The sequence below is a fragment of the Bos taurus genome, chromosome 28 (assembly GCF_002263795.3).
Source record: "Bos taurus isolate L1 Dominette 01449 registration number 42190680 breed Hereford chromosome 28, ARS-UCD2.0, whole genome shotgun sequence".
In the NCBI taxonomy this organism is placed as follows: Eukaryota; Metazoa; Chordata; class Mammalia; order Artiodactyla; family Bovidae; genus Bos; species Bos taurus.
Window position 1 is genome coordinate 1426657 of NC_037355.1, and position 24194 is coordinate 1450850.

At 40.7% G+C, this 24194-nt stretch overlaps 1 protein-coding gene across 1 annotated transcript in view; it reads right to left on the reverse strand.

The window, feature by feature from the left end:
- Positions 1-24194, reverse strand: part of NUP133 (nucleoporin 133) — a 54647-nt gene that overhangs the window by 16510 nt on the left and 13943 nt on the right. The window contains 12 exon segments of the mRNA NM_001076872.2: positions 500-658; positions 2915-3048; positions 3696-3947; positions 4818-4917; positions 5529-5651; positions 10076-10300; positions 12621-12715; positions 14083-14246; positions 17391-17482; positions 19057-19214; positions 20070-20217; positions 22171-22318. Coding sequence (NP_001070340.1) covers positions 500-658; positions 2915-3048; positions 3696-3947; positions 4818-4917; positions 5529-5651; positions 10076-10300; positions 12621-12715; positions 14083-14246; positions 17391-17482; positions 19057-19214; positions 20070-20217; positions 22171-22318 — 1798 coding nt within the window.

The following is a 24194-nucleotide window of genomic DNA, read 5'->3' on the forward strand; positions in this document are numbered from 1 at the left end:
AAGTCACTATTAGGAAAACTTAAAACAGATCAGCAGCATACTTTGAGAGTAATCACACAATAAAATATCAGCCACTCACACTGGTCACTGGGAAAAGAGACATGTATAAAACGTTTGCTCTATAATAATTATATATTCACTACAACACCTTGTCAAGGAGAAACGTGAATTTATTTAATGTTTTTACTGATAATTTGAACATTTCTATTATAAGAAAATACTCATTACAAAAAATGGCCAATGACTGCTATTTATCTGTTGAAGTTTTTGTGCTTTATTTTATTGTAAATACAGTCAAATTACAATAGGCTTCATTTCTTTTAACTGAGATATAACAAGTAATGGCAATACCATTATAAATGAAAAATACTTTTATCAAATTATGTGAGAGAAAGATAGACATTTTTTAAAAATCTGTAATATTTAACTATAAAAAATAAACTAGCTAAAAACTAAATTAAAAATTACCTAAATCTGATCCATATAGCTGAAACCTTACCTTTTCTAATTCTTGGCTGTTAATTTCATGTAACCAGCTGAGATGTTCATGAGCTTGTAAAAAATTCGCCAACTGTCCATGCTGAGAAATGGGCTGAGATAATAATTTGCCTCGCTTTCCTTTCTCCAGATACCAACGGAAGAGAAAGTCTGAAAAATTCTGTAAAGAACAAAGCAAGAATCCAATAATATTTAGTAATACAGTTTCAAAAAATACATTTCTGATGAAAAAGTTTTTTCCCCAAAGGTCTTAGACTTCAGCATGGAAATCCTGTTTTTAAACACCACGTTCCTAATTGTAGGGTCCTCAAATGACTTCATTTGACAAAGGAGGACATCAGATTCAGAATGGGGATCTTGCTCAACGTTACCCAGAATCTAGATGTGCTCTGTCCAATACGGTAGTCACTGCTCACATGTAGCTGTTTAAACTTAATCTAAAATGTAAAAATCAATTCCTCAAAGACATCAATCACATTTCAAGTACTCAAAAGGCCATCTGTGGCCGGAGACTCCCATTCTGGACAGCACATATGAGCAAGATCTCATTACAGGAAGGTCTACTGGACACTACTGGGACTCCATCCTTCCAGGGTGAAAGATTCCAGGGTGGAACCGTGTGCCACGCATTCATGTGGCTGGCATGATAAATCAGAATTTAGCGAGGCTCCAAATGCCCAGGACATTTGCTGGATCCTGCAGTAGAGTAAGAGGTTGGGCTGGAAAGGAAGACAAGTGTCCTGCAGGCTCACACATTACTTATGAGATGTTTCCACAAAATGGGGAATTCTGCAAGGAATCACAGTCCCATTAGATATTTGAAACCAATTAATTCATTGGAATGAATGAATGTAACAGAAGCAGCAATCAAGCCCTGGCCTACCTCTATTCTTGATGAATTGAGTGATCTGCCTTTCATTTTATCTGCCTTCCAGGGGAGAAAAACCACTGCTGATTTCCATCTTTATGGTTAACACACATAAAGACCAAAATACAACTTAGGAAGCAGAAAACTATGAATATGTAGATAACAGAAGCAGACTTAAGAACAATCATTTTGGAATTAGCACAAAAGAATTTTAACTAGTAAACAAATTTTTTTTTTTTTTAAAAGTAAAAGAAACAAAGTAGAATGCATGGAAAATGTCAACAGAGAATAAGAATCCTTAAAAAGAATAAAAATTACAATAAGCACAAAGTACTTACTTTAGCACTATTATGAAATACAAGATAAGCCAGGTCCAGAAATCAGGTACTGATCAAATAAGCTATATCCAGTCCATGAAATACCATAACACCATTAAAAATGTGGTTGTGTGATATTCAATGATATGGACAAATGTCTGTTATGTATTAAGTGAAATAAGCAGTTAATAAAACATGCTTCATAGATTAAAAAGACTAAACCAAATGTTTAAAAAAGAGTTCTCTCTGGTGGTAGAATTATGAATGATTTTTTATCTTCTTTTTTCTTTATGGTGGTTTCCTGAATTTTATACAATGTTATGTTTTATAAACATAAACATTTTGATTTTTTATAAAATTTGATTTTTTATAAACATCTTGATTTTTTATAAAAATCAGATTTTATATAAAGATCAACTGGCTAAATAAAATGGCTTTAAGGAACAACTTAAATTTACATAGATAGTGTCATAATGGGAACTTAAAAAAAAAATTAGGTATTAAAAAAAAAAGGAAGCATGATGTCAAAGAAGGAAAACAAGAGTCTTAGGTAAATGGGAATCTGAGCTTTCTTAACATTAGCATTCTATGCTCCCAAGATCTTCCATTCAAACTGTGGAACTCTACCAATATTACTAACCTAAGTACTTTGAAAATACAAAAATAGAAATAAAAAGTCTTGACATATTTTTCAAACATCAAAGAATCCTTCTGTAATATTTATATATAAAAAACTGTCTGACAATTTACAAAGAAACATAATGTACAAATTAGTATCCAGTAAACTGCAAAAAGACTGCATCGTCTTCCAAAAACTCCAATTAAGAACTTCCCTGGTGGTTCTATGGATGAGAATCTGCCTGTCAATGCAGGGGATATGGGTTCGATCCATCATTTGTGAGGATTCCACGTGCCATGAATCAACTAAGCCCAAGCATCACAACTGAGCCTGTGCTCTAGGGCCCAAACCTGCAACTCCTGAAGCCCACGTGCCTAGGCTCTGTGCTCTGCAACAAGAGAAGCCACTGCAAGGAGACACCACAGGCTGCAACCAAGAGTAGCTCCCACTCACCGCAGCTGGAGAAAGCCTGCGTGCAGCAATGAAGACCCAGTGCAACCAAAAATAAATAAAATGACACACATTAAAAAAAAAAAAAACCACAACCTAAATAAGACGTAAATGGTAGCGCCTTCTTACAGGATCCACCGCCTGCACCGCTGTGTTCGTTACCTGATCAGCAAACTGGGTCATGTAGCGCTGTAGCCTGGTCTGGTTGTCAGTCTGCTCACACATTTGTACCAAGATATCAAAGTCACAGTATTTTTCTGCCAATGAAGCAGCCCATGGGTACTGGCCTAGTGTGACTGTGGGAATGAGAACAGATGGGAAGAAAATCCTGTTAGTGAAAACTTAATATGTAATAAAAAATAATATTCCTTGAAATTTTGCCTTTATTCCTATTACTTACTAAAAGTACTTAATGGAAACCTTTCTAGTTACTGGCAGTTAGTTTCATAATCCATATAAACTCATTAAAGATGTATATTCAGCCCTTCCTTCATCACTGCCCACCTAAGATGCTACTCCCCTCCTTCACATAGCAAGGCAAGCTCGTCCTCGGAATCTTGGCTGTGACAGTCTGGCTATGTCCTCTGCTGCAGTCTCATCACCCATCCACACCCTCTAATGGCCCTTATCTGCTCTGCCCTATGGTCTAGCCATTCCTATGAAGGTCTCAGACGGTAACAAGTTCTTTGAGAGCCGTCTCCACACGCTGATAATTTATTCCTTTGTAAATCATCTTCAGCATTGTCTAGGAAACCAGGTAAGTAATGACAATAAGGCCGAACAGATGAACACAGAAAGACATACATACGAAGTGTTGCTTAAGTTCTCAGCTACAACTGGGTTAACAATGTTGTACTGAATACCACTGCCTGAATGATCTGACTCCTCCATTTGTTCTGTAGACTCAAAGACCCACAGCCCTCACTATTAAATATGCACTTACGAAGTGGAGATAAGAGATCTGATCTTTTCTGTAGGTATTCCATTTCCAGACTGCTATATCTTTCTTGATCACTGGATTTGTCCACAGACTTGAGCTGAGAAACATAACCATCCAAGAAGCCATCAATCAGTGCTACTAACTGCTCTGTTAGAACGTTTCGGAGGTTGCTGTCTGCCTGAGGATAAACCATCTTCAGGACAGTCCTATGCTGGCGCATTATTGCTGTTCGGATGCCAGCAGGACCGCTGGTTGCTGTGAAATCACACAAAATAATAGGACAAGTAAGGGTTCCATAATGGCTACAGGGAAGACCAACTGCCTAAAAATTACATCCTGTCACCTTTGATGGAAAAAGAAATCAAACAGGGGGTCAGTAGACACTTGTCTATGTACTGCTCAAAACCATCTTCTCTATGGAGATGGCCTCAGCAGAATCAAGTAAACCGGACTCTTCTTCCTTCTAAATTCCTTTAATGCTACTCCACTTACTTCTGTGTGTTAAATCAACATAAAATATAGTCACTACTTTCAGGGCCTGCTTCTATGAATAACTATACATACTAAAACCTAGTAGATGCACAAGTATCAGTTAAAAAATTAAGCTATAGAGACAGCTGCAAATTATTTCAAGGGAATAAAGTGATTTTTCATAAGATCTGCTCATTTTGGAGATGTCACTTATGTTATTTTTTATTTCATTTACAAACTTGTACTAGGAGAATAATATGACTTCCAAAAATAACTGACCATTAGAAATATATTTTGGGACATCCTAGTGGTTAAGAATTCACCTGCTAATGGAGGGACACAGGTTCAATCCCTGGTCTAGGAAGATTCCACATGCCACAGAGCGACAGCCCATGTACCACAACTACTAAGCCCACATGCTGCACCTACAGAAGCTTGTGTGCCTAGAGCCTGTGCTCCACGACAAGAGAAGCCACTGCAACGAGCAGCCAGTAAATGGCAACGGAGAGTGGCCCCTGCAGCCACAACCAGAGAAAAGCCCGTGTGTCCTTGTGTGCAACAAAGAACCGGCACAACCCCCAAAAAAGAAAAAAATATATAATTTGAGCAACTGCTAATGAATCTGAAAATTGGGATCAATGCTTGCAATCTCACCTGTCCATGGAATATACTCAGGTTCTTTTCCTCCTGACTCTTCTCTTCTATACAAGGAGTTTCTATTTTGTCGATAGTGACTAGCAGCTTGGAGCATGTCCTGGAAAACGAAATGTGTTATCACATGCCGGAAATGAGGGATCCCAGGATCCCTGAGATTATCTGAAACATCAAGTTCTATTATTACAAAAAATTACTCAGCACAGGCCTGTAGGATTACTTTTTGATTCTTTCTGCATTTGAAATTTGTTTTACTCCATAATCTAACTTCAATTTTAGAAAATTATGGTAACCGAAGTAGGAAAATCATCACTATAATATCCATGAGGTAAAATTAAGTGGAATGTTTTAACTGAGCTTTTGAGTAATTAAAAAAGAGAAACTTATTTGTTGTTTCTCAGTTGCTAAGTGGTGTCTGACAATTGTTTAGAAAATTACAATAAAATTAATACATTTACAATGATATATATGTCCTTCTCCAAAATAAAAGGTTTATTCTACCAAACAGAAACTTTTAATATGCATAAGGCACACACTCAAAATGTCTGCTAATTGACTGATAAAATTACTGATGTTTTCCTAACTTTTTGGAATTAACAAATGGCTAACCCATTATGGATTGCTGGTGATGCACAGTAGGAATATGGAAACCACTTTCTCCTCTGTCCACGGTCTGGGCTTTGATTTGCTAGAATCTTCATGTGTTTGTACCTTGAGAATACTGTTCACATTGATCACCACCTCCGCCCATTCAACTGATTCCATGGACGTGTCCTTCAAGACTTGTTCCTCGTGCTCCAGTAAACACTCACAGATGGTATCTACCTGGGACGCCTGCGGAGGACAGAGACAGCACCCACTAGTAAGAGGAACCATGCTGACAGTTGACCATCACAACTGCCTAGACTCGACCCAGCAGGCTTTTCTCACTAAGTTACATCCTCTGCTTAGTAGTCAGAGGGATGGTCAGTGACAAAAACAAATTTAAAAACCAAGGAAAGCTAGAATCTCCTAACTTTTAAAAGGCAGCGAGCCCAAATAACAGTCTGCTAAATAAGCAAATTCTGAACTGTTAGCAGGTAGACTTTTTATTTAAATATCAAGTCACTGAAATATTTATTAGAGTTATGAAGGCTCAATGCCACCTTTAAATAGTATTAGGTTACAAATAATGTCACATTACACTGTAAGACCCTAAACTAATGAATTAAACAAATGAACCAATGGATAAAAATAGTGATTCAACTGGCTAATGAACAGGCTAATTTCTTTCTTTGAAGAATTTATTTTCTTTAGACATAATAGAAATGTTTATAGAATAGTAGTAGCCACATTGGAGAGGGTGGTGGCACCCCACTCCAGTACTCTTGCCTGGAAAATCCCATGAACAGAGGAGCCTGGTGGGCTGCAGTCCATGGGGTCGCTAAGAGTCGGACATGAGTGAGCAAATTCCCTTTCACTCTTCACTTTCCTGCATTGGAGAAGGACATGGCAACCCACTCCAGTGTTCTTGCCTGGAGAATCCCAGGGACGGGGGAGCCTGGTGGGCTGCCGTCTCTGGGGTCGCACAGAGTCAGACACGACTGAAGCGACTTAGCAGCAGCAGCAATAGATACATAGAAACTAAATATATAACTTATAACTGTTCTTTTCTTTTTTATCATTAATTATTAACACATAAAGGTAACTGAGGAAAAATGTTAAGCACTGAAACATTTGCTTCCAGTTTTAGCTCACAGTTAAGCTTTCACCCTCCTTTATTTATCAAGTGGATATTTACTTGGTAGTTAGCATTGGGCACGCAAAGATAAGAAGAAATGGAAATCAGATTTGTTGCCCTCAAGGAGTTTACAAACCAGGTGAAGGAACAAGACATAAACACATGCACAATGCAGCCCAAATAAAATCACTGTCTTGCAAATCTTGTTCTTCCTTTAGTATTTCTGATGTCACTCAAAGTCATCCTAACAGCCCGAGCAATAAACCTCTGGCACAGTGAATTTGTAAGAGTTTTTTACACTGTTAATGTGAAAAAGATAATGAAAGTAAATGTGACATAGAGGCAGAAAATAACATAAAAGCAAATAAAATGCCAAAACATTTGCTAAATACCCTTATCACATATGTTACGTGTTCAGTGGTTTCAAACATTGCTCATAAGCTGTACCAACACAGTTGGAAGCCCTGTTCTGAAGCTGTGAACTCGCTTTTTAAAGCCCCAGGAGGTGTGGGGCTGCTTCCCAGACTGGAGGCAAGGTGGAGGCTGCACCTTCAAGCAGAGTCTGATCTTTTACCTGGACTGCAAGATCACCTTGCCCACCAATCAGAGCCTAACGTGGGTTAACCAGTTCATCTCTTAAAATGCTAACACCTGTCTGTAATGTAATTTACCACTTCCAAGTGGATGGACAGGTAAAAAGAAAAAAAATTGATACATATTAAACTTATGTGTTCCTTCTTCAGTTCTCTTGAATTCTCTTTTTTCTTGAATTCTCTGTTTTTATTATGATTATGCCATGTGGAAGGACCTTTAGAACTTTACCCAAAGACCAGTAAATGTAAAGAGAAGTGAAGATAAATGGTGATGTAAACAATCTTAAACATTATCATTTTCTATATGGAGTATTCTTTTGAGGACCCAATCATATTTAAAATTTTTTTCTCCTGTCATATCCTACGGTACTACTCATCAATTATGTATCCATCTAACTGATAAGTTTCAGACTCTTCTTTTTTTCCCCAGTTAACTGGAAAATGTACACATACTCGATTAACCAGTATGCTTAGTACTTTGATCTAAAAGTTGAAAAAGGAATCAGGCTCTTGCTCAATTCAATCTGTCATTAATAATTAAAAAAAAAAAAACCTTTATCATGTAAAATTATGTATGAATAAAGACAAAAAGGTGGAGAAGGAAATGGCAACCCACTCCAGTATTCTTGCCTGGAGAATCCCATGGACAGAGGAACCTGGTGGGCTACAGTGGGTGGGTCGGACATGACTGAAGCAACCTAACACGTAGCACATCCTAGATGCTAGCACTGATTACCAAAACTTAATTTCCATTTTCCATAGCTCAAAATCTTAAAATCCAGGGGATGAGCAATTAAATTATTTTGCTTCTGTTTACTTTCTCTGGTGACAATTCCATCATGCCTTCAATAGGAAAATGTCCAATTCTGGCTAATTTAGCACTGTTATGCTTATCTTATCCAAGTCCACCTAAGTAGTGCTGTCCCTTCAGAATATTATGAACATAAGTGATTTGATAATTTGTTAAATTACTGAGTGCACCTTCCCAATAAAAAAGAAACTGGTCAGGAGCACTGTTTCTGACTGACCTGAACTGAACTGTGCTCACGAGCCACTCTCCCTCCACTACAACTGAAGATCTGTGCAAATGCACCAACCCTGCCATGTGGCTGAGGCAGGAAAGGACAATTAAGACATTGTATCTGGAGGACAAATCAACCTTCTCCTGTCCCATCCTCAGTGGGGCATGAAGAACAGTTACGGGACATGTGATGTCCTGTGATGCCACAGGACCTGGAACTACCCTTCTCTTTACGGTGACTGTAATTTAAAAAATGACCCTGTTTTGTGTATTTTTTTCTACAACATATTTTTAGTGCATCTTTTTCCTTATTAAATCCAATATTCAAATAAAAAGGTGAACATGGGGGAAAAAAGACAAAAAGGGAAACAAAAAATGACAGTAGTTTGGTTAGATAATAAAATCTGAGGTGAATTGTCTTGGTTTGTTTTAATTCAGATTTCAGGCATACTTCCTTGATTAAAAAACAAAACAAAACAGAAAAGTGTTTTGCCTTACATTCCCTAGAAAACAAGCCCAAACGTATAAAAATGATGTCTTCTTCAAACTAGATACATTTATGGAGTCAACAGATCTGAACATAGTTCAGTGTCAAATTATTTTCAGGTTACAGTACATCAAATATTCAGAATAAAAAAGACTCTTGGCAGAGGCTACTAGTTGCTAGATTATAGCTAAATTGTAGGAGGAAGGAAACAAAATTAGAGGCACCAAACAGAGAAGTTTCCCAAAAGCAAAAAACAATTCCACATTCCATAGAGTTGGGGGAAGGCTAGCACTGTCTCTAAACTCAGATAATGCCACAAAGGTAGGAGGGAGTTCCAGGAAGGACTATGAAGTCCAGAAGCAGCCTATCAGCATGCCCAAAACATTGCTGCAGGTGGCGCAGAGCAGGGCCTGTGGTCCCCACTGAGACAGCCGGCCCCGGGCCGTGGTATCAGTGTTCACTCATGGAGACGGGAGGCAGCCCTGTCCTTCACAAGGCTGGGAGCGCTCACTCAGGTACCAGAGCTGTGGGCTGACTTCCAGCACCTTCATCTCTTCTCCCTCCCAAGTTTACAGGAGGTTTTCTTTTTCTCTGAAAATAAATCTGAACCTCCAATTAAAATAAATAAATTTATATTAAAAAAAAATAAAAATGAAGTGGAGGGACTTCCCAGGTGGCCCAGTGGTTAAGAATTCGCCTGCCAATGGAAGAGACAAAGTGGATCCCTGGTCCGGAAGGATTCCACATACCACAGGGCAACTACTGAAGCCCTCGCATCCAGCGCCTGTGCTCCACAACAAGAAAAGCTCACACACAGCAATGAAGACTCAGCACAGTCAAAAAAAAGATGCAGAGCAGGATCCTAGCAGGCGGCTGAGAAGAGTTTAGAGAAGGGACTATCTACAAAGCAATGGGCAGGAGTAAGGCCACCCAGACAGGACAGCCACGACTCGCTCCAGGCCTGAAGGGGCACTGGGATGGAGCAGTTGCTGGACACACACAGAGGGCAGTCAAAGAGGAGGCTGGTCCAACAGCAGGCACAACAAACAGGCAGAAGCAGCAAGGAAGGAAGGTGGGGACGGTGCTCCAGGCTCTGACCCGACGGTGCTGCCGCTCCATCAGAGCCAACAGGAATGGAGGGGCAGGGGAGCCCACTGTGGAGACGCCCTCCAGGGCAGAGTCAAGAGGGGTGTGGAGAAGCACAAAGACAACATCAGACATGACAGAGAGGACTTTGTCATCAGCTTCCCAAGCTCTCATTTACAGGGAAAGTGATCAATGAGTGATGCTTCTGAGTGATAATTTAACCAGAAAACATGGAGTTCAATTCAAAACTCCACGAGATCTTCTGTCCTCAACCCTCTCCTTGCTGGGGGTCCATTCAGTAAATGGCAGTGCTCCAGAGTCACGCTAAGGGGAGGAGGGGGCTCATCTCACCTCTCTAAAGAAGACATCTGCAGGGGTCAGGTTGGACGGGACGTCACAGTCCCTCTTGTTCAAAGCCATCAGGATCACTGTGTTCATGAGGTCAGGAAGCCTCGAGTGGTGGTTCTTGAGGATGATGGCGGCAGCCAGCTTCTCGGCATGCTCACAGAGCAGTAGCCGCGTGGCCATCGGCATCCCTCTCACTGGAAAAGTGCTGAGACGTCTAAAGAGGCCGACCTTGTGGAAAGACGAACATGTGTTCTCAGAGAGCATTCAAAGTAAAACAGAGGAGGATGCAGTCGTATTTCCACCAGAAGCACAGTGGGCACAGAGAGGCTGGCCCCAGTCTCCCCCAGAAAAATCTCCTGCTGTCTGTCTTTGGGGCTGTTACACACACACACACACACGCACACGCACACACACGCAACCAGCCAGGGCAATTTACACCTATAAGAAAGTACAGGTGTTTCTTTTCTAAGATTACAGTGACCCCAGAGATTCTGTCAACTACTGTTGTCTCTGCCTACCTTACTCCTCAAATGATTGCTTATGGTTATCAAAGAATTATAAAATTGTTCTTTTCTACCTACATTAATCAACTCCCCTCAACTCCAGACCTTTGGAACTAGAAACTCAGCAGTCTTCATGTTCCAGAACCCTAAAGCCAGGGGGAGGATGGGGTCTCTAACCCTCTGCATCCGCTGTCTCTTTACTTGATGCCTATTTCTGCCTCAAGAAGGAGAGTTTATATTTAAAACTATTTCCGTAGACACAAGTATGTAGTTGTACATTTTCCCTGATTATTAATGCAAATCTTTCAATGAAATAAGCTCTCAATATTTAAGGAAATATAAAGGCGTAGGCAGAGTGGGATTTTTAGATCTGGACAGACATTCCTTTGCAACAGACACTACTGCCAGCAGCTGTGCGACTCCACAAGGGTCTGAGCCCAGGGAGGCTGTGACAAGGGCGGCCGCACCAGCTCCAGCTCCACTGTCCCCGCCCTCCAAGAACTAGGCGCTCCCTTAGTGTAGCGTGTTAGGGCCACGGACTCCTCCCATGCCAACAAGCCCACTCTTCGGCAACATGACCTTGCCACTTCTCCCATCTACAAGCAGAATCAATTTCCCAATCCCTTTCATCTGGCCTAGCTTTGTGACTTATTTTGACCAATGACACTTTGGTGGAAACGACAATATGTGATGCCTGAAGCCTTAAGTTCACCTCCTCAGAGTGCTCCCTGAAGGAGAGCACTGGCATAGGAGGCCAGTCCAGCCTAGAGGAGGATGAGACTAGGTAGGAGGGAACCAAGAGGCCCCAGCAGATTGAACAGCACTGCCTGCCAGTCAGGCAAGACACCTGGGGACGTGCCAGATCAGTCAACCCCAAATGTGGTTCAAGGAAGGGGCCCATGGAAGTCAGCAGGACTACCTGTCAAACCCACTGAGTTGTTTCAACTTAGTACATCCTGGGGTGTTTGTTATGTATTAATAGTTAACTGATATACTTGACAATTACATCAGGAGAAAACGTTTTTTTTCCCATTGATCTGTAGCCCACCTAAAATACTAAGAAAAGGAAGAACTCAATGACTAAATAAAGTTGTCTTGTCACGACAGTAAGAGCAGACAGGAGCCAAACCGTGCATTAAAAGTGAAGCGGTATGCAGGATTAGAAACAACCAAGACATTTCTGGAATCCTCTAGAACCACACTGTCCAATAAGGTAGCCATTATTCAACCATTATTCAGTCAAAGTGGTGACTGAAATGTTAGTCAATTAAAAAAAACCTTCAGTTCCTCAGCTGCAGCAGCAATTTCAATTACTCAGCAGTTGCTGGGGACTGAGGCTGCCACCACTACAGAGTGCTCTGTTACGGAGCTGACTGCAGTCTTTTTAGCAGAGGCGTTTCTAATGTGGGAGAAAAACACAGAAAAATGGGAATAATCTAACTTTTCTGGATTATGCCTTGGAGACACAATTGATCAACAAGGCAAGGATGGGTGATTTTATGTAACAACTCTGTCTAGCAACAAAAACATTGTCTAATTTTGGGCACAATATAAATGGGAATTTCCCTCTCCCTTAAAAAAGAGGAATACTTTAAATGAGTACTTGATGCTAATGGCACCTCGAAATTAAACATCTACATATTAGAAAAACCTGTCATCGCCTTCAGATTCTTCACTAACGATACAAAATCAACTCAGGAAAACCTAAACTTTACATAAAAGTACACAGTACAACTGAAGGAAAAGCAGGGTGTCATAAAATGTAATAAGAAAAGTTAAAATAACATTTTTGCTGAAGTATACTATTTTTCTCCTTTTCATCTTATTTCAATGCAGCTTTGATTCTTGCAGTAACAGGTCCCTACCAGCCCTGGAATTATTTACTTAAGTCAGCAAAGAAAATGGACAACAGCAGTCATGTCCCACCCAATGAAACACCTCAGAATTAGCAAGAAAGGGTCTCCTGCTGTCATGAGAGAGCCACAGAAGGCACAGCAAAGTCAGGAGTCCAGCCATTCAGGGTTCACAGCAACTGGGATGCTTACTTGGTGGATGAAGTCCATAAGGAAAGAGTGGGCTTTCATCTTGTCTTCTAGCTGGTGGAGAATAATCAAGGATGTGTTGCTAAACCCAGGTGCTTCTGGTGAAACAATAACAAGACAAACACGTGACACAACGTGGCTTGACACAAGTGGCTTGACAACAACTACTGCTACTAAAAGTGAGAAAAATCTGTACAAAAGGAAAGAACTGACCTTTCAATGCGATTATTAATTACATTACCCAAGAGGTTCAAAATCTATAGGAAACCTTTGGGGCTTTGATAAAATTCATACCACAGTTATTCAAAAAGAAATATATTACTATTGGCTTCATCACTTTGTATTATTCTAAGCCTGACAGTTCAAAACAGTCAAAGAAGGTAAGCACTGCTGTTTCCTTCCCAAGTCTCCAAGGAGCCTATTGCTACTTACTAGGTAGGAAATTAGGGAGAGAAAGGATTCTTGAGACAGTTCCATGGTCCTTGGGAACCAACGGGTAGCCCAATGCTGCCTGGAGGGTAAGAGGAACAATCTGGAGAAGACCCAGGGCAGAACATTGCCCATTTCTACAGGCCAAGGTTTGATCACTGCTGCTGTTAGAAAAACATATAATTTCTATTGGCCAAATTCAGGAGTTACACTAAAATTATCATTTAATTTGGGGCTGCTGCTGCTGCTGCTAAGTCGCTTCAGTCGTGTCTGACCCTGTGCAACCCCATAGACGGCAGCCCAACAGGCTCCCCCATCCCTGGGATTCTCCAGGCAAGAATACTGGAGTGGGCTGCCATCTCCTTCTCCAATGCATGAAAGTGGAAAGTGAAAGTGAAGTCGCTCAGTCGTGTCCGACTTAGCGACCCCATGGACTGCAGCCTACCAGGCCCCTCCATCCATCGGATTTTCCAGGCAACAGTACTTGAGTGGGGTGCCATTGCCTTCTCCGGTAACTGCCAAATGTTTACCTATGCCACCAATTTCCTTTTAGAAATAAAATGCTGACAAAGCTAAGTAGAGCTAATTAATCTACTTCAGACAACATGTAGGATTTGCTCCAATGTTTCCTCCGTTTCTGTTCTACTATGCAGATCTGTTCTGAGCCCTTTCTGTGTGTATGTGTGTGTTTATGTAAGTAAAATAGATGAGGTAGGGTTTTTGTTGTTGCTGTTCCTTATTTTGGGTGTGCTGCATGGCTGGCAGGATCTCAGTTCCCTTACCAGGGACTGAATGAGGCCATGGCAGTGAACACTCTTGAATCCTAACCACTAGACCACCAGGGAACTACCTGCACTGAGTCCTTTTTAAAATCTGCTATAAGTAAAGTTACAACCTTTTACAAAATACTGAATTAATACTAAATTGTTTCATAAAATAAAAAAAAAATATGCACCAAGAAATGCCTGAACAAAAAAAGCAGAATATTCTTCTCGAAACAAACCTCCCTGCAACATTACACTTCAGATGCTCCTACCCTCAGGCACAGACTCAGCCCATCGCGGATCGGAAGCTGGGTAGTCATCCAGCAGGTCCACGCTGATTTGGGTGACAGCTTTGTCTAGCTCACAATCGGAGTCCAAATCAGAGTGAGAGCAAAACAGCTCATCAACTATCATTTGTGCATGACCTAAATCTTTTCTGAAATAAAATTAGGAAACAAAAGTATTACAACTCAAAGTACTAAATTCACCATGAAAGTTAATTGTGAAGTTAAAATCCCATATGTTAGCCCAAAGTTTATCACTTTTAGTAACATTTATTTAAAAGGGAGACAACAATTATCCATTCCTTAATTCAACAAATATATGCTGAACATTTACAATATGCAGGCTCCGGAGACAGAACAATAAACAAAACATCAGAATACCATCCCAAGACTTCACAAAGTCTACAGTGGCAGGAGGAGTAAGACAAGCAGGCAGTGACACACACATAGTCGGAAACTAACAGAGGGCCACAGAGCACACGGAGGAGAAACACAAACCACCGAGGGGCAGGGAGCCTTCTTGCAGGAGAAGGTGCAGGAAGGCTGGGGTGACTGCAGGAGGGAGACACAGCGGCAGAGACAGGACCCGGCACGCCTGCGTCAAGAGAAGTGAAGGCCTGGGGAATGGCAATCACCCAGAGAGGAGAGAGGGAAGAAGGGTCCAGCGCAGACCTCTCAGGAACACCAGTAACTGAAGGACAGTGTACAGGTCTCAGAAAACATGTGACAGAGTGTGAGCTTAGAAGGAAATGTGATTTGTTCCAGTTTTAAAAGATCATTCTAACTATGCTATGGAGATGGGAGATCAGACATGAGGGATAAAAATACAGTGAGGAAGTTACTGCAGAAATTTATCCAGGCAAGAGAGGACAGTAGTTTCCACTAGCCATAGCTGCAGCAGAGAAGGAGGTAGACAGCTAGACAGCTTTGAGAAAGAGATACAAGAGGGAAATTCTGGCCACTGGTTAGATCTGATATGTAAAGATGAGTCTAAACAACTGAATGTGGCTGGAACATAGGCTAGGAAAGAAAGAGTAATATTTGGAGAAGACATGGAAATAATCCTGGTTGTCAGACTGGGGGGAAAGCATGCTACCAGCATCAAAAGGGAAGAGGCCAGAGATGCTGCTAAACACTCTACAATTCACAGGACAGCCCCACAACAAAAATTATCTGGCCTCAAAGGTCAATAGTGAGAAGACTGAGAAATGCTGCTTTAAAGGTATCATAATTTCATTTGTGAAAAGTCTTAATTTTTTAAAGACTATTGGCTGATACCATCCCAGAAATGATTACTTGTTAACCTCATGGTACTTCATGCTAAACAGTGTAAGTAGAAGGCACAGTTGTGTTAGAAGCCCAATAACACCAGTCCTAAGGTTACTACACTTATCAGCACTTCAGGTCAGGGACCCCTTTGTACTTAATCATCTTCTCCAGTAAAACATTTAGAAATGACTATGCTGGGTTGAATGGTGTTTCCCCAAATCCAAGTACACTCAGAAACTCAGCATGTAACCTTATTGGATACGAGGTTTCTGAAGATATGATCAGCTGAGTTACGATGAGGTCATCCTGGATTGGGGTGGCCCTAAATCCAATGACTGGTGTCATTACCAGGACGCGTGAGGACAGGTGCTCAGGGAAGACAGCCACGGGTGACAGTGGAGACAAGTGAGGGGTGCAGACGTGGCCCAGAGAGCCAGTGGCCAGCAGCCCCGAGGAGCCAGGGAAGGGCAAACAATGGTCCTGGCCCAGAGTCTCAGAGGGAGCTGGCCCTGCTGGTACCTTCATCTTGGACACCAGGCCTCCAAACCTGTGACAGAATAAATTTCTATTGCTTTAAGCCACCCAGTTTGTGCCAATTTATTACAGCAGGCACAGGAAACTAGTACAATGACTCTATTACCATATACATGTTGAGATGAGACAAGACTGTCAGAGCTGTTAATTAAAGGATAAAATTATACAAGATAAAATCATAGTATTATCCAAATCTTGGTAGTCAGATTGAACACTATGCAATAAAACAAGATTAAAAGAATATTATATAAAAACAGAAATCAAAAACTGACCTAATGGTGCCCTCCTCTGGACAAGAAACTAAGCTTAGCAGACCGTCACTACAACGGCCCAGATCTTTCCAGACATGAGCGCACCGCCCCTTTCAAGCTGACGCCCCTGTGTGAGAGGGCGCCTCCGTGCATCAGACACCACTAGGAGTGGAGTTACGGGACCATGAGCTGAGAGTGAGGGGAATGGAGGCAGTACAGTATGAATGTCTCTTAAAAACAAAGATTTGCTGAACCATAATCCCAGAAACGATAAGCGGTCTGTCCAGTCTCACACAGCTAACTAGGGGCAGAGCAACGGCTGGATCACAATTTTCCTGAGTGTTACTTCCAACATAAATGGAATGCACAACATTTAAGGAAGGTACCAGACACATACTATGCAGAATGTGTGTGGGGGACAAGCAGAGATGACTGTACCCAGTCAGCAAGTGTGACGGAGCGAGTGCAGTTGTCTGCTCTACCCTGTGCATACCCTCTTGTGAGCGCCCTCCCCTGGGGGGCTCCCCCGGACCTCGCCAGGGCCCCTGGGATATTAGTAAACATGACCAGATAGAGACCTGAGGAGCACTTATGTAGCAATGCTTGCTCCCTCCTGCTCCCGGAACCCTGAGGCTTGAGAGAGGCCAGGGCAGCCTGCTAGATGAAGAGACACCATGTGAGGCAGATGGAGCTGACCAGTCAGGGCCCCCAAAATGTGGGCAAGTGTAGCCAGACAGCTGGCTACTGACCTCAGACCATGCATGAGCTCAGGCAGGACCAAGAAAACTGCCACCCGCAGCGTAACCCCGAACAGCCGAACTGCAGGACCAGAAGCTATATTAAGTAAGCCAGAGAGTTCTGTGGTGATTGCAACAGTACAAAACTCGACCACCAGGCCAACACTTCACAACAGCTAGGATGACCTTTTGTATGAAACTTCACTGCCTTCACATCCTACATAAAAGACGCTCACAAGCTACCTTTGCAACTCCCACTTCTGGTGCTACACTGCTGCAACACGCGCGAGGGCTGTGTTACGTCACGCTCTTCCCAGCCGGGCTGGAACCCTCCCCTGGCTACCAAAATCAGAGCCAGAGGTTGTTCAAGCACCAAGCTCAGAAAAACATCTAGGTGACGGCATCATTCCTTCAACTCACTCCCACTAGTCAACAAGTAAGTAGCAAATGTCAGTAAAGTGTCCTTGGACATCAAAAGAGCCATAATTTTAAAAACTTGTTATACCTGCAGAATTGCAGAAAAGCAGCTTTGAGCAATTTGGTTTTATCTTCCTGGGCAATAGTTTCATTCTTGGTAGAAGTATCAAAAACCACACTCTGTAAAATAATAAACTATAGTTTAGAGTTGAAGGTATAAGAATATTCTTAGTTACTACAAAAAAAATTAGACCAAGCTATGAGGAAAACAACACAGACACACAAGCTGTTTGCCACACTCTCTGTATCAATGACTTATATACTTAAGACATTTATGGGAACATCAAATGATTAATTAAAGTCCTACAGAAAATGTACATATAATTCAGGAATTATATTGTGAGTAAAATTATTTGAGGATTTCATCACAACACAACCTTTGGATAGGCTTACCCTTACATCACAGAGTATATTTGTAATCATAATGGTTGATTTCAAGCTTAAAGAAAAACTTACAGAAATTTAAAAGAAATGGAATACTGTTAAGATAGCTTCAGAACATATCGCAGGATTGTGAAAACTACATGATTACAAAATAATGAAAGTTTTTCAAAAAGTTACTTTCTGTGGAAACTGTTACTAAATCATTTTCATTTTGAATTACACAAAAAGTCTATATACTTTATGTATTCTTCAAACAGAAATTACTCAAAACGGTATTAATGCTTAAAAGAAGGATAAAAATCTCACAGATTATGAGCTTCAAGATGACAGCGAAAAAAATGACAGTTTTTACCCCACCCTCCCCTCAAAAATCATCCCAGAATACCAAGAAGAAAAACCCCCCATACATCTGTGGTTCCAGCTACACAAAGATGGAAAGCAGAGGGAAGAGCCCCAAGTGAGAGTGGGGAGGAGACCAGGCAAACTCGAGCGGTGTGGCAACAGATCCCAAGGACAAGTAACAGACAGCAGGCACAGGGTTTCTACATGTGACTGGGCAAAGCTAGAGAGAAAGACATCTACAGAGCTGCTGGAACATGCTGGGAGATTAAACCTGATACCAGGCAAAAGTAAGCAAATATACAATTAGTCCACTCTAAGCATCACATGAAGTTGTACACTAAATAAATATAATCAGCATACTACACTCTGGACTGTAAAACAACATTCACACTGCCATTAGAATGGAACAAATGTATACTGGAATGATAAAGGCAAGGCAGAGGAGTGTAAGTTACCCCAAGTCCTCATCTTCAATAACAGGAGGTCTACAGATGATGAAAAATAATGAATGAGAGACAGTGATATACACATATTACTTAGAAATATGGAGGAAAACATCAAAAAAATTAAAACACCTAAGAGACTTAAAAGTAGTTGCTTCTGAATAAGAGGACAAAGGAAATGAGAGAGAGAAAAGAACTAACGTCTTCATCATAACTCTTAAAACTGTATGACTTTCAAACATTTGTGGGAAATAGTCCAATAAAAATGTTTAAATCCTTTGTAACAGGCTTCCTTGGTAGCTCAGTGGTAAAGTGAGAGACGTGGGTTTGATCCCTGGGTGGAGAAGATCCTCTGGAGAAGGAAATGGCAACCCACTCCAGTATTCTTGCCTAGGAAATCCCATGGACAGAGGAGCCTGGAAGGTTACAGTTCATAGGGTCCCCAAGAGTCTGACATGACTTAGCAACTACACAACTACAGCAAAATCAACTATATTTAAAAAAAAAATTATGAAACCATGTTACCTCATTGCCTGGTCCAGCAACTGAAGATGCTAGGGAATCTTCAAGATCTTCTGCTAATATGGACACATTTTCCCTTGAAGTAATAGACACCAATCCACTGTTTCTAGAAAAAAGGATAGGTATACCCCCGCAGGAACCAGCTCCTAAAATACTGTCTCCTAAGAGAAAGGAAAATACGCAATCAAATACATATTACCAAACAATACCCTCCTAAATCTACTTCCCTAAGCAGAAGATCCTGCTGACAGCCCTTTACTGTGTTACTCCTACTCTGAACCCAGTTATAACCCTGCATCAAGTCAAGGCTCCTCGCTATCTGCAGAGGCAGGCTGAGTCCTCCATGGTGCTGTGCAAAAGCAGTGAGTACAGTGAGCCAAACAAGAAAATCGTCCCGTCTGCAAGACACAGAGCAACAGCTCGTCAGTCCTACTCTGACTTACTGAGTAAGCCAACAGCGGGGCAAGGAAAAGGTCTAAGTTTGCCTGCAGCCTTAACAGCATCCCACCCAACCAGTCAAGGCTCTGGGGCTGGGACCAGACAATCAAGGTGCCATGCTGCTGCTCACCTGGATTTTGTCCTTTGGCCCTTCAGATAAATACTATCTGCTTGTTTTTCCTACTCCTGGTTGGCTTCCCCCAACACCTCCCTCCCCCGCCACCCACCACAGCCCCCTTGCATGAGTCCAGTGCCTGGGACTCTTCTCACCCAGGGGTCTGAACAAACTTGTTTAAAGAATATCAACTCAGAATAAGTCACTCTTACTGACCAGGAACAACCAATTACTTCTCTGAGCATAAGTTCTTTCCTTCTTGGCCTCTTCTGGGGAAAATGTTACTATTTTCTGTCTATAGTAAAACTGGGCTCTACCACCCTGCCAGTTTCTCAGCTACTATAGGTATGCTACTGAATCATCACAGGTATCACGCTTGAAGCAAAGCTTATGCGAAGAGAACAAAAACTTCTCAGAATGACTAATGAGTTCCTAATCCTACTTTCTAAAACTGATTACCCACCTTGTGTATTAAAAACAATTTTCTCCTGAGGAAGAGAAAACTTCCCAGTTCCTGTGGAGCACATGTAGACAGCATTTTCAGTATATAGACAGGCAGTCTGGTTTGAAAAGTTTGGGACCATCAACCGACATATAGTCAAGTCTTCAGACTGAAAATTAAAGATTGTATTTAATAAGAATTGAAACAAAAAATACTTTTGTATGACTTCATAATTCATACTTTTGTACACTATCTCATAAAAATGATAAAATAATTCACTGATTTTCCTTGTTAAAATTACCTGAGATGATTTACAAAACATGACAGAAATAAGTTTATAAACATCAATCAGAGAAATCATTTGCTGAGTTGCAAATAACTAGCAAAGTTTGAAAATGTTTCCATGGTGGTAAGATTTCAACTAAAAAGCCTATTAACAAACATGAGAAAAAATAAAATTAGTTCATTATTTTAGAATTTAGAGATACTTTTAAAACAATCCCTGATAAATACTGTTTCTTTCTTCACTGTCCAGATATCAAGCACAAGAAAACTGAGATAATTTGTTCATATATGAAATTAGAGAAATAGAAATAAGACTTAGTAAGTCATAAAATTAGCAAAAGCTCAAAAGGATACTTTGTTTATTAAAAGAATTTTACAAACATAAAAGTGGAATCCCATGATGTTTTAATTCTCAAACTGTCTTCTTTATCCCTTTCGCATTGTCTGTGAAAAATTTTAACACTGAGTGTGTTTTTGTTGTATAATCAGAACACATAAGATTTATTTCTATTTGAAATAAAAGATCAAATTAAGATTTCCTTACAGTAGTCAGTTATGCAAATTGTATTAAGAATAAGTTCAATAGAATTAGATGCTACACAAGGTTAAATGAAGTTAACCTTGTGTAGGCCTCTCCTAAATAACAGCAGTTATTAAACAATGTTAAATTGCCATCAAGAAGCTTAAAATTAGACAGCTTGTCTTTTTAAAAAATTTACTTATTTTTAATTGGAGGATAAATGCTTTACAATATTGTATCGGATTCTGCCATATATCATCATGAATCAGCCACAGGTATACATATGCCCCCTCCCTCCTGAACCTCCCTTCCACCTCTCAGCCAATCCCACCCCTCTAGGCTGTCTCAAGCATTTGTATTTTCTGTGTCATACAGCAAATTCCCACTGACTACCTGATTTTACATATGGTAATGTATATGCTTTAATGGTATTCTTTCAATTCGTTACTGCCCCCCGCCCGCCCCATCCCCTCATGTCCACAACTCTTTCCTTTTAACTATTCACATGAATTTTAATAAATATATAATGCAGTTACCTACAAATATGATCCTATATGAGCAAAAAGAGGATTTTTCTGTAATATACAGCACATAAAACCAAAGTCCAATTCCCATCAAGTTTCTTCCTATTTTTCACTCTGCAGTTCATCATCAATGTTTTCTTTCTACTCAGTAATACAGAAATGAAAATCCCTTCAGAGCTACAGCAGGAGAAACATGCTGCTGCTGCTCACTGTCAAGGGCTCCCACTCTCACTTCTCTTTAGCTAAGGCTGAACAGAGGATGAGTACGAGATGGTAAACAGAATGCACTGCCTAAACACTAGTTGTTTAAAACGTATTTCTGGGAATTCCCTGGTGGCCCAGTGTGGACTAGGACTCTGCTTTAACTGCTGAGGGCCCAAGTTCAATCTATGGTCAGGGGACTAAAACCCTGCAAGCTGCACGGCGTGGCTAATAACAATAAATAAACAAAGGGATTTTACTTTAAAAAATGTATTTACATTTGACTGCACCAGGTTTTAGTTGGGGCGTGTGGGATCATTTATTACAGCATGCAAACTCTTAGTTGTGGGATGAGGGATCTAGTTCCCTGACCAGGGATTGAACCTGGGTCCCCTGCATTGGGAGCACAGAGTCTTAGCCACTGAACCACCAGGAAAGTCCCCCAATAAAGAGATTTTTAAAAATTAAATTAAACATATTTCTAAGCCCTACAGGTGAATATCTCAAAGAATCTGACCTTGCAACAGTTAGGGAGAAAAAACTCAGCAAGTTACTGTCACTTGGTCATTTAGCTTGTAAACAGAAATCTTACCTGAAAAGGTGGGTTATACTGAGTGACTTCCACAGTCACTGCATCTGACATTTGGTAGCCATTATCTTCTACTGTTATCAGAGAGTAATAGACAAGGCAGGGGCTGTCTGCCAGGTGCCATGCTGCTGCCAAAATTAGGAGCCCATCGCTAATCAATGAAAAAGAAAGATATACTGTCTCTTTGGAAAACAGTTTGGCAATTTCTTAAAGAGAAAAACATGCATTTCTATATGACCTAGCAAGCCCAGTCCTAGATATTTACCTAAGAGAAATAAAAACTTATCTTCACACAAAAACCTGTGTACAAATGTTTATAGTGATTTTACTCATAACTGCCTAAAAATGGAAACAACTCAATATCCTTCAACTGCTGAATAAACAAATCCTGGTAAAGCTACTCAGCAGTAAAAAGGAAGGAACCACTGAATGAATATCAAATTCATTATGCTAAGTGAAAGAAACCAGACTCCATAGGCTTTATACTGTATGATGCCATCTACACTATAGGGACAGAAAAGATGTCAATGGTTGCCAGGAGCTGGAAGTGAAGGAAGGGGTTGAAAAAGGAGTGTGTGCGTGCATACTCACTCCTGTTTGACTCTGTGACTCTACAGACAATAGCCCATCAGGTTTCTCTGTTCATGGGATTTTCCAGGCAAGAATACTGCAGTGGGTTGCCATTTCCTCCTCTAGGGGATCTTCCCAACTCAGGGATTAAACTCGTGCCTCCTGCATCTCCTGCACTGGCAGGCAGATTTTTTTTTAACCCCTAAGCCACCCAGAAAGCCCCTGACAAAGGAGTTCAAAGTAATTTTTGGAGTGATAGAATTGTTCTGTATCTTGATTGTGGTTGTAGTTAACTGACTATGCACTCATCAAAACTCACCAAATTATACACTAAAAAGGGTACAAAATATTTACCCTATGTAAAATATAACTCAATAAATCTGACGTAAAAAGACCAACAAATCATCAAACACAGGGATTAGCAAAGTGCAGCTCTCAGGTCAAATTGGCCACAGATGAGTTTCTGTAAATAAATCTGTCCTGCAAGACGGCCATGCCCCCTTGTCTGTGTGCTGTCTATGGATGCTTTAATACTACCACTGGTAGAGTAAAATAGCTAAAACGAAGACCACATGGTCCCTAAAGCCTAAAAATATAGTTTTGGACCCTTTATAGAAAAGGTTGCTAACCCCTGATCTAATCTGCTTTTTAAAGTTTACTTTTGTACAGAAGAAAAACATTTTGGTTTTACCTTTAATAACCATAGAACTGCTACTGTATATTCAAGCTGCTGTATAGGTGAAAACAAACTTTTTTCCATCTTAAAAATGTATGTGGTCCTCTTAAGTCTATCAAAGTTGTTGCCCCGAACATAAAAAAAAATTAAATGGTCTCTAATCTCAACTCCTGAAATATTTAGTAGCATTTTTAACAACTTTCATTCAAGTTTCAGAAAAATTAACAGGATGGCAAGCACTCTCTACCGACAACTAAAAATAATAAAGCAAGCTACTGAATAGATGACATGCACTTCACATCAAGCAGTCCTGATACAGCTCTCATTTTCCTTCTCCACTGTTTCCTTTTCCCAGCTCCCCAACTCTTACCATTTCTACCTGAATTTCCTCGAAAACTTCAAGGACACTGGTCCAAATTGGAACATACTGGCAGTGACCTAAACAGCTCGCGGATGACAGCTAAGAGGGCAGTGAGCAAAGCCACAGAGAACTCAGTCCTGAGAGCCCTCCTCTGCACTAGGTAGGGAGGTAGAGATGGTCATGCTGTTGTGAGTCAACTGAAGTTACTCCACAGACTGGATTGCTGTGCGGTAAGAGGTGCCAATGAGGCCCAGAGACATAGCTAATAAAGAATTCCTCAGGAAGGGCTGCTTAGATCAGCTTCATTTGACATCTCTATCAACAAAAAAACTTCATGATTAAAATAACATGAAGCTATTTTGGGTAGTAAAGATGATAGAAAGATAATTAATTTGCAAATCAGTAAAAATTTCAACAATT